Source organism: Micropterus salmoides, unplaced genomic scaffold (genome assembly GCF_014851395.1).
Source record: "Micropterus salmoides isolate LMB-PRFRI ecotype aquatic unplaced genomic scaffold, ASM1485139v1 Ms_hic_scaffold_6, whole genome shotgun sequence".
Classification (NCBI taxonomy): domain Eukaryota; kingdom Metazoa; phylum Chordata; class Actinopteri; order Centrarchiformes; family Centrarchidae; genus Micropterus; species Micropterus salmoides.
In genome coordinates this window covers 12,263,121-12,274,849 of record NW_024044348.1, presented here as the reverse complement: position 1 = coordinate 12,274,849, position 11,729 = coordinate 12,263,121, and the positions used below count along the sequence as shown (strand labels likewise).

General features: G+C 38.9%; 1 protein-coding gene and 1 long non-coding RNA gene across 2 annotated transcripts; one reads left to right on the top strand and one right to left on the bottom strand.

The window, feature by feature from the left end:
* Window positions 1-2,614: 2,614 nt before the first annotated feature.
* On the bottom strand, window positions 2,615-5,907 carry LOC119890490. The gene is made up of 3 exons (XR_005442237.1): window positions 5,792-5,907; window positions 4,435-4,489; window positions 2,615-3,431 (listed from the first exon to the last, which is right to left on the bottom strand). It is a non-coding gene; the product is annotated as an uncharacterized LOC119890490 (long non-coding RNA).
* Window positions 5,908-6,289: 382 nt separating this feature from the next.
* lysmd2 (LysM, putative peptidoglycan-binding, domain containing 2) lies at window positions 6,290-11,723 on the top strand. Its single transcript, XM_038701786.1, has 3 exons — window positions 6,290-6,733; window positions 7,811-8,151; window positions 10,862-11,723. Exons 1-3 carry the CDS (start codon window positions 6,488-6,490, stop codon window positions 10,911-10,913), a joined length of 639 nt encoding a protein of 212 aa, XP_038557714.1. The 5' UTR covers window positions 6,290-6,487; the 3' UTR covers window positions 10,914-11,723.
* Window positions 11,724-11,729: the final 6 nt, after the last annotated feature.

Here is an 11,729-nt window from a genome sequence, read left to right as displayed (position 1 = left end):
TTTTCAGATTGTTTGCACATGCCTGAGAGATGATGTAATGTATATGACTACATCCCTCTCTGGGTTTCCTGTGCCAGAGTACTGCGGTGAGCTGCTGTCAGAGAAAACTCTGCACTGCTGGCAGTGAACTGTGGCCGGGGGAAGGAGGGGCGTTGTGTGTGTGTGAATGACTCAAGTGTTTCCACTCTGTGAGAATAGAGAGAATGTGAACAGCAGGTTTATATCATGTCTGTTAATCACACCAGGAGGCATAATTTCAAAGAAAAAATCCAATCCTAGAATCAGAATCTGAAAGTAAAATACACATCTGTGTGCTTATGTAAGTACAGAACAACTATTCCCTCAGATCATGACTATTAATAAGCACTGCTCCTCCGCATGTGGAAAAAAAAGACTTTAACTAACAGTTTCTAGTACATGTCGTTATTTGAGGTTGATGCTCAGAAAGCACTGTCATAAATAGGATGTTATGTGTCGTTTTAAGTAAAAGAGGGAGTCTATAAAGACAGTGCCTATAAAGGACATATTCATGGGTCATATTAAACATAGCTTGCATGCTGACTATACATTACCAGAGGTTATTACAAAATGGAGACATGTTGTAGCTGTTAGTCAAGGTTGGTTTAGTATGTTGCCCCAACACCAGAGTCGACTTGTGTCCACATGAATGTGATGCAAAAAGGGAGCAGATGTTGTACAGGTGTCTGTCTCCTCATCCTCTCGAAAAATGTTTGTGCTGACATATTTATCTGAGAACACTTTAAGTCATATGTATCAGTGTTTTTAATCCCCAAACCTCTGCTCCTCCCCTTCTTCACTCTCTCCACCAGCTTTCACACAGGAGCTTTTTTTCCTCATTGGCAGGTATGTTCATGTGCTGTCCTACAGTTGTTTTTCCATCAGAATGAGTGCTGTAGTTAGCCCTGCCAGCCCTGAACAAAACTCACAGCAGTCCCTCTCTTGCATGACCTCATGCGCTTGGTAAACAAAGGCTCACAGATTACAAGAGAGGAGAGAATGGGAAGGGCACTCGCACTGTATTCACAAACAGGTAAAAGGAGTGAGTCAATCAGTCCCTCTGAATCAAGTACTACACCACAGGTAATATGTTTATTTTAGTGGAAAGCCAGTGCCAAGCTGAACTTACACCCATGTTTTAGGTAAGAAATAAATAGAAATCATCTCAATACATACACTTTTGGGCATTGCTGAAACTCCTCATTATTAGAGCTGACATGTTATCAGTACCAAGAGAGCAAAGGATGGTGTCTCCCAAACTAGACCTCATACCTGACTGGGCTATGTAATTGTCCTAAATGAAAGCAGTGAAACTTGAGAAGTAAGCGACATCTGTGAGTGTGTCTCATTGCAGACATGCAAACTGTTTGGCTAAGTGTACTTCATCTAACTATTAGCAATAGCAGACAGGTCACTGTATACACTGATCAAAATTATAAACTTTAGTTTTTGCCCTCATTCATCATGAGCTAAAGTCAAAGACTTTCTGTGTCTATTTCTCTCAAATATTGTTCACAAATCTTTCAAATCAAATCATTTGTGTTAGTTCTCCTTTGCCAAGATAATCCCTCCACCTCACAGGTGTGGCATGTCAAGATGCTGATCAGACTTTACTTTTGTTCAGTGCATAAAAAGTGATGGTGGAAATATTACTTCTTTCAAATTTGAATTCAGGGAAGATGTATGATACGCCATGGGTAGTCCTAATGAATAAAAACTGCATCCTATAGTAAACAAAAGCTTCAACCATGAATGTATATAAAAAGGCTTCATCAGGAATAACAGCCATCTCGATCACAAGGCATCCAAAGTAATGCTGTTGTATTTATTTTCCTTCCTTTTTTGTTAAAAATAGCAAGTTGTCTCAGTCTCAAAATGTCAAACATATTCAGCCAAGTGAAAACACCAGTGAAATCCCTGTTCAGAGTGGGAAAATAATTATTAGCAGAACTATAAAACAATAGCTGGCTCTTGAAATCCTCTCTGTGGGTGTGAAAATAAGAATTTTACAATTTAAAGAACTGCGTGGACATCTGAACCAACTTTCCTTGAAGGAGTGGATCGCTGTAGCATTTTGTTGCTCAGTGTCCAGATTAAGAAGTTCTATACTATGATTAGTCTGTATATAAGCAAATCAAACAGTTCCCTTCAACAAAGACGCTCAGATTCTTCTGAAGTGTGTGGATTTTCTTAACTTCAGAAATATTATAACATACATATCTGAGTAGTAGACTCATACATGACAAGCACGTTCAAATGAGTGATTAAATGGCACCATCTAGTGGTTGAAAATATTAGGGACCAAGTGCAATATTATAAAATGTCCAATAGGGGTCAGAAAATAACTAAATGATCCATATTTGCACGTTGATCATGTTTCGACATTGATAATAGATCGATACCTCTATCCAACCTCATTATCCTAACATTAATCTCATGTAGATGAATACATTTCATTTTTTGTAAGCCAAAAACAACAGTATAAAACTTCATGATAAAACAACAGCGAACTTTTAAATTATCTGTGTATAATTGGAGCATAAATGCTCCCATGTGAATCGCTTAATTATTATTATTTATTTTTATTTTTATTTTTTTTCCAGTTCAAAAACAAACAGTATGAGTACAGAGCAGAGAACTTGCCAGGGGAATAAAAACACATCAAGGAAAATATTATGAATACATAAAAAGATATAAATAATAATAAAAAAAGACCAAAACAAAATGAAAGGAGCGGGGGTTATAAATCTACAAATATATTGTGTAAAGTAAATAAATTCACCGTTTTGATAGCTTTCTTGTTTTGGAATGAGTTTATCATTCCTATATATAGATTAATTTCTTTCTTGAGTAAGGTAAATATTGGTTTGGCATTAGTAAATTTACATTTGTGGATACAATATTTAGCAAAAATTATTATCAGGTTAATCAAAGGTAATTGTCTTCAAGCTTACATTCAACATTCACAAAACCAAAAACAGTAGTTCAAAATCACTGTAAATATTATCAATCACAAATCTACATACATCTTTCCACAGTTTCTTGGTATAAGTACAATGCCACAATAAATGGGCTATTGTTTCTACATGAACATCACATCACAAGGAGCACATAATGTCAATATCTTTTTTTAACTTCAACATGGTCTATTTTTCTTTAACAGTTATAGACTGAAATGAACCTCGGTCCTCACAACACAATAAACCTTGAAGCCCTACAGGCTAAATCAGATGTAGCCACCTTCGTGATAAACTGATTGCAAGAGTGATATTGCACTGATTGCAATATCTTCTCTGCCAAGACCTGTGGGTGCAGTTGGATCAGGAGGTGGCTCATATGATTGTTGTCTTAGTAACGTTGTGACAGATGACTTACAGTGTGGTTGCGCCTCCTCCCTCATTGTTTGTTTTTGCCTATAAGAGAAGGAGAGGGTGGGGCGATGTTAATGAAGTAATCTGATTCCTACTGTAGTTAAGTCTGCCATTGAAGTCTCCTGTTGTTGGTTTGACTCCTGACTAGAGCTCAATATAGATATAGATTTTAAAAAACAGTTAACTTTTTCGGGGGCAAATTGGATCGTTTTAGACTTGTGATCTCTTTACCTTAAAAAAGCATTGATTGTTGCTTCTCCTCCTCTTAACCTATACCTACCTATACCCATGTGTGTTGGATAAGTCAAGACCAAAGATGTGGAGCAAATACAATATAAATAATGAACTGATTCACAATTCAATCTAAAAAGTGTCATCTTACATTGAGAACATCGTGTATAATTAATGAATTAAGCTCCCTCCTCCTGGTCTCTCTTTGTACTCATAAGTTTAATGACCTGATTTCCATTAGAAAATGCCAGACAGTGAGATTACCACAGCATAATCTATAACCAAGAGAGACTAATTGAATAAATTAATCATTCAGGGATCATGAATCCTCTTGTTGCATCCCAGTGTTTGTTCCTCAGCAAGTTATATTTCATGGTACATGAGATACATCCTGTGCATCCCAAAGTAGCACCTGCAGTCTTTGTGTTCCCCACATTACTAAATTTCACCAACACTACATTAAAATGAGTGTGTTAATAATATTTGTACCATCCTTGCTTTCCCCTGCAAGCACTGTGTTTCTATGAGTAAGTAAGCACATGTTTCTAACTTCCTAACACAGTGATTCAAACAGGAGAAAACAACCTCAGGGAATTCAGCACCATTCTGGCTTCTGAATAATCATGCCTTCCACAGAGTGCACAGACGACAACAACAGGAGGCAGTGAAAATTTCCACCAGCTACCATCCAGTAATGAATACATAATGAGAGTCCTGCCCGAGTACACATATTGGCTATCGTGTAACTTGAGATTTAACTGGGATTTATCTTGTTGTTCATCTTTCATTTGCCGCTGTACAATGATTAACTGACCTGTCGCAGGCTGCAGGTTGATATCTGACAATAATTCTCAGGTTTTCATCCCACCCTATAGAGAACAAGAAAGATTAGATAATTTAATAAATAATAATTTATTGCTGCAGGAAAAGTAATTTACTCTTGTCAGTGTAATACAATGGAAACACCAATTTACTGAAAACCTGACAATCACAATGTAATTATTGGCGTAACCAAATAAGTCAAATCAAAATTAGCCACAAGTGCAAAGTGTAAAGGCTTGAATGGAAAAAACATACAGCAAAGCCCTTATTCAATACACTGTCGATGGAGTGTAAGAAGATTGAAATAATTTTCTGCTTGATTTTCTCCATCTTTTTTACTACATCACTTAATTTACATTCTTCCTTTCAATTCTAAAAATAAAGGGTAAATGTTTTGTTTGCGTGACTGATGTCAATATGATTCCAGTGAATATGGAAAAATTACTGTATAAACAGTAAGGTCCTCACTTGACTTTATGAGATTGAAATCCCAGCTCAGGAAAATCCCATGTTTATAGCTTTTTCCATGCGGTGATAACGTTGTTATTTTTATGAACGGTTGATCATGAGACTGTTAACCAGCTTCCTCTCACAGGCGCCATCCAAAATGATCCTGCATTTAACAGCACCGGCTTCAGATGCCACATGTAGTGGTTAGTGGTCACAAAGACCTGCTGAATGTTTCCACCCAATGTGAAAGAATCTGTGCAGTCCCCCTTCATATATGTGTCCGAAAAGAAAAATGAGTTATCTAATGATAAGCTCAGTGTAGGATCTAAGGAACTTTCATTGTAGCTATATATGGAGAGATTATTTTACTGCTCATTTACAAGGTCAATATGGCAAAAGGGATAACCAGCACTACTATTGAGTCCAAACTCCTGGACCAGCTTTGTATTTGTTAATGATCAATAATTTGTGCTAATTTATTACACGCATTTAAATTACTAAAATACAACATTTAGCCTAAGCACATATACTGAAACAACAAAGCCCTTAAAACTTAACTCTGGGCTCCTGTACAAGATATGGCCTCAAGATTAGGTAATAGATGTTACCTTAAGGTCCCTTTTTATTGTATATTCAATCAGTCAATCAATCAATGAAAATTTATTTATAGAGCACTTTAACAGCAATCCCGAAGTTGCACAAAGTGCTGTACAAAGATTAAAAGCAAACATCAATTTACAGGTTATCACATACATATAATGTATACAGTTAAAAACACTAACAAATGAGTTCCTCCAAGTGTCATCCTCAAGGGTCAAAAGCCAGATTGAAGAGATGGGTTTTAAGACAAGTTTTAAAATCAGACAGGAAGCCTAATGGTTTAGTTGTTTTAGTCTTACCTAATGATAAGAGAAAGGGCATTCCACAGTTTCATGGCTGCCAACGCAAAAGCACTGTCCCCTTTAAGTTTGCGACGAATTTTTTTATATTGTGATTTAGTTGTGCATACAGTATTAATAAACACATCTGCAATTAATTAAATGGCCAAAAATACTAATTAAATGTGTCACTACAAACAGGTGACTAGGCCTACAACAGCATCTGTCTTTCCATACTGCACTTTATCATATCTCATGAATGTCTAGCTTCTCGGGAATGGTTGATTCATAGATTTTAGTTCTAGAAAATATGTTGGTGTTTCAGTTGAAGTAAGATTACATTTTTAGTTTACTCTAGCAAATTCCAATTACTTGCACTTCAGTGTCATTAAAAAAGTTTCAACCAATGTTAGTCACTATCATATCAATATCTTCAATTACTTTGAAAGTGTCACCGGAAATTGTATTACTGTTGTTCCTCCTGGACGTCAAGGCGTCCTGTACGTTTTTACGTCAACATAACGTATCTATGACAAAGCGAGCGGTGAGGTAGTGGTCCCCGAAACATGTCTCTTATCCCCTGGGTTGACATGCTGAACATGACCGGACATGGGAATCTCCCAGCCGCCTAAATCAGCGATTTTCTTTGCTGCAGCTGGTCAACCGGCGCGTTAAAACAAACAGAGGCCAGCGGGCTCTTTATTTATTCAAGAGAAGATGGCGGAGTTTTCGCCCGTCCTGCCGATGCGGGATGGAGGAGGAAGACTTGGCCAGCCCATCTTCCCTCGGTCCAGGTCTGGTTCCGAGTCAGAGAGCGAACTGTCCCAGAGCCTGGCCCGGACCAAGATCCGCTCGTACGGAAGCACAGCTAGCGTCACGGCCTCTCTGGGGGAGAAATACATTGAGCATCGGGTTACAGACACTGATACCCTGCAAGGGATTGCTCTCAAATACGGTGTTACGGTAAGGTTGCCACACAGCCACTGCAATGCTAGTTTGTGCTTTGATGTTCACCTTGATAAGAAGATCTGATGCAATATAAAATCAGTGTTAATTCTTTTGAGCACTCCCCCTCAATGACAGATAAGAGGTGCAACCCACAACATCACTTATATTTTCTCTATAATGTGTACCTACATCACGTTTGCTTATGAAGTCACTAATCTGTCAGGATCTGTCCCCTTTAAAGTCAGTCCACGGGACAAAGTCATCTTTAGTACAGAAATATCACATTATAGCCTTTGAGGTGTTGCAGCAGCAGACAGAGCTTTTTAGAAATGCTGTTGTGAAGGAAGTTGTGACCCATTACATTAAGAGTATTACTGTATTTCACTTCATCTAGTAGGATTAAGGGGTTACTTCTCGATTTTACTTTAATATTCACAGCATGTGCCAACACCAGTGTGGTGAAAGGTGATGCCAGCTCTGAGAGCCCACAGTATATGCAACACAAAAAGGAGCTGGAGAACAGAAGCAGAAACTATTCATATTCCCAGTCATGCCCCTGCTCAGAACAGTCAAAGCAGCCCAGACCACAGACTGAAACTGAAAGATTTATTAAGTTTGCATGTATACTTCTCCAGCTGAGGCTGGATTACCAACCTGGCAAAGTGGCAACTGCCCCAGGGCCCAAGTTCCCCAGACTGCCTTTAGCCCCCAAAAGCCCACTGTGTGTTAAATGGTTGATTTAAGTAAAGGCACATTTATAAAATTTTGCACCAGTATCTACTAAATCAGATCTTGTGTGCATAGGTTTCCCTATCCATTGGATTTAGCATGCTAAAACAGCTGCTGACAAACCTGATCTCCAACCCTAATCTCAAAGTTAAGATCTTGTGGCCAAAGATGGACAAAATAAAAACAGCTCCATATTTGGATATCTGTGACACCACACATTTATACAAGGTGTTATGGGGTGATTTGGTCCTAATGTCTAAGCTAAACTGCAAAGGAGCAAAACAAGAAAGGTGGTAATTTAGTCATAGAATTAATCATACTATTTTAACCCTGTCATTTCCTCTGTCAACCCTGATGTGCCAGATGGAGCAAGTCAAGAGAGCCAATAAGCTGTTCAGCAATGACTGCATTTTTCTGAAGAACAGCCTCAACATCCCTGTGGTGTCAGAGAAGCGCTACATATTTAATGGACTGTCTCTGGAGTCTCCTGATGGGGACGGTGAAGCAGCATGCCAGGAGGCAGATACCCCGTGTATAATAACGCAGGATATCGAGGGACCCTCGCCTTCCCCTTCCCCGCCCCCTGCAGACTCCAAACCCCAACCAACAGAGGAGCTGTCAGCCAAAGACTTCTTACATAGACTGGACTTGCAAATTAAACAGTCAAAGCAGGCAGCACGCAGGCTGAAGGAAGAGGAAGTAAGGTGAGGTGTTGAACAACCCCCAGCTAACCGCTGCTTCTTTTCTCTGAGTGCAAATGTTTGGTGTACACTCTTTCAGACCAGGTTGTGAACACATTGCCAGTGATTAGATTTCTGATTTGACCAAATTAAAGTAAGTCACCTGGACTAGTTCTTCCTTATAGTAATGAATATGGCATTTAATCACATATTGTTAATTCTGGGTGTGATAGCTAACATTTGTGTCATACAAATGATGGGTACCTGTCAGCAGCAAATTGTGCTACTGTTTCTTGGTTTGGATAATAGCCACATGGGGGTCATAAATGGTGAATCATTTCTTCTGCTTGCTGAACTTTGGTGTATTTGTTGTGTTGGTAGCGTTTCTATAAGGGTTTGGAGACAGGATATATTTGTAAGTATGCTATAAATTCAGCATTTGTCTTGGGTGTTTTGTTGCTGGTCACTGCCCCTTTTCCAAAAAGCAGATGGCCACAGTTCAGCTCACAGACTTACAAAGGGACTAAAGATCATCTTAGCCTTGAAATGCTTGTAGGAAGTCTGACCCAGACTCTCATCCCTGAGCTCAGTAGGTGATTGTCATAAGTCCCAATCAGCAAGAACAGAGACCAAATGCAGGGACGTGAAAATGTTTTCAGAGAATGACGATCGAAGATGGGAATCAGGGTTTCGCTGTTCTGCTGCACCAGTCAGATGCCACGCTAAGCAACAGTCTGGCATTTAGGAAGATTTGGCCTGCTGAATCAGACTTGAGCATGTCTTCCTGACACTACATTTTGAGACAGAGAACGCTCTTACATCTGCTCAGTAGTGAGGTAGAGAAACAGGCTTTGCTGCTATCAGTTTAGGCAGGACTGAGTGACACTGCAGCAGTGTCCTCTACAGATGTAGAGTATAGTTGTTTTTCCACTTCAGGCTCTCTAAAAGAGTTTTGCTCATACTATAATTTGTTTGAATGGATTCAGCTCCTCCGGTAGCAGCTGTTATGTTAATTTCCTTCCTGTGGGCCTCAGGGGAACATAACCTAACCATTTTGGCAGCTGAACTGGCATCAACTGTCCCTTTTTATATCTGATTTCTTTTATCACTGATGGTCGGAAACCATCTTATAGAACTTTAAGATCTCCGATTTCTGCTGAAAGAATAAGGAAGGTCTAATTAATCACATTAATCTACTGAAACTGAGTTCATATCATATCCCTATAATTCAACCGTAGAATAATACAAGGATTGTGTTGTCCTACATCCTGTTGTCTTTAAGCGACAAGAAATCCTCAAGGCAGCTATCTTTATTAACATAATGTGATGAACAGTCACTACTTCTCTGTTTGAAATACCAATAAAATACCATCAGCCAGTGTATCAAGACAATATGGCAGCACATATTTCATCGTTGTATGACCACTGACTGTTCAGCATTTCCTATTAATTTTGTCACGATGTGCCAGTAGCTCTAGACCTGTGTTTTACAAAGGCATGAGCCTTGAGTAAATGAGCAAGACAAAGTTTTATTTTCTCTTTAAATGTTTACCTACCAGCTGAGGCAAAGCTGAGCAATGTGTTAAAGCTTTGTCCCTGAATACAGCCACATCACTCCGTTGTTTAAACGCAGTCCTAGAGCAAACACAGGCTGCATGCCAGTTTGGCTTCCTCCCTAAGATGAAACAAACCACAAACCTCTTAAGCTAAACTATTGGGAATAGTTGACTGTTCACTGTTGAGTGATACATTCCCTTCATGTTCATAATAGTTTGATATCAGTAACTATAAATTCACTGTATGAACTTATATTTGAAGGATTTTAGCCTGAAAGTGATCACATATTATTATTCCGCAAACTCAAAACTGTGAAATCCAGCAGCTTGCTTTTAATCCAAAGACATCCCTTCTGTCACTTACATTTATTGCAATCGTAAAAGTTTATAGTAAAGTAGAACAAGAACTTAAAATGTTAAGTTGTTAAATATGTAAATATATGATCAAAAAATATTGAATGTAATAGAGGATACAGCGATAATAGATTGATAATAAAAATGATTAAGTTTGGAATATGTCGTAACAGTTCACTGTTTCCATTAATGGCCTCTAAAAGACCAAACAGCACTTAGCACTTGTGGGGGGTTATTCTTAGTTTGAAATATTGATCCTGTCATCATCCATCAGGATTTTTCTACTCAAAGAAAAAGCAATAGCTCTTTAGCAACATTCTTTTAGTCTTTATTCTTCTCTTTCCTCCCTTATATTTGTCCTGCAAAGATATGGTGTAAAACCTTCCTTTTCATCCTCTACTGAGTTTGATCCTTTCATATTTCTTCACCTTCTTAATTGTAATCCTTGCCCGCTGGACTGTTCTCTCGACCTTGTGAATAGTTTGGACATAAAATACAGATTCTTCTCAATGAAGGAATTTGTGACGGCTTGCAGTTCTGAAGTAGCTTTTCTAAGAGAGTGAACTTAAAAGTTCAACTTTATGATTGAGCTCAGGACATTGGTGTGCTGTACTCTGAGGCACTTGTCTGGCCAGGTGAGCCTTCAGCTGTGACGGAGAACAATACGGCGGTTTGGTTAGGCTCATCCATTATTCACACGCGGTGAGCGGTTAAGCAGTGATAGAAAGAGAGGAAAGTGTGTGTGTGTGCAGTCATATTAAAATGTGTTTCAACTGTGGAAATCTAGAAAAAAAATTAAACATGTTCTATCTTCTTATTCGCAGGAGCAATGAGGAGGACTACACCGCCCCGACAACGTCATACCAGGACATATAAAGGAGCATTGTGTTTACCCGAAGCCCTGTCTCAGATGCAGACACATACATGCTCACACGAACACTATCACAACCTCATTGCTTTTTTTCTCCCCTCTCTTTACCTTTTTGCTTTTACCAAACCATGTTGAACAAAAGTGTCATGTCTCTGCCTTTTTATTTATTGATATGCGATTTTGATTGTGATTGTTTAGTACAGTTTTACTGGGATATTTAGCAGCGCAGAGCAGCATCTGTTATGCGGTAAAAAGCATCCAAGCACACATGCCCATCCACTCGTCTTATGCTTCTGAAGCTGCTGTACAGAACCCACCTGCTGCATATGTACACACACACACACACACACACACACACACACACACACACACACACACACACACACACACACACACACACACACACACGCGCGCACACACACACACACACACACACACACACACACACACACATACATACAGCTAAGCAATTCCAGAAGGATTAGCTTGTTAGACTTGCTAACCGCTTCTGATGTTCTCAATCCGATCCTAGAATAGTATCATTGGAAAGTATATTCAGGCCTTCCTCATCAGTGTTTACCCCTGTATGAGCTCACCTCAAACAGAAGTGGTGGATAGACTCAAGCCTTTGAACACGTTCCGTTTTCCTCACAGAAACTTTTTTCTTTGGGAACAGACGGGACTGCTCTATTTTCTGAGGTGTGAATGCATTATTTATGTGTGGAGAACTGTCTGTTACAGCTGTTTTAATTGTGCTTTAAAATTCTGTTGGTTTTATTTGGAAATATGAGAAATAAATATGTATTTAAATCAGACTGAAG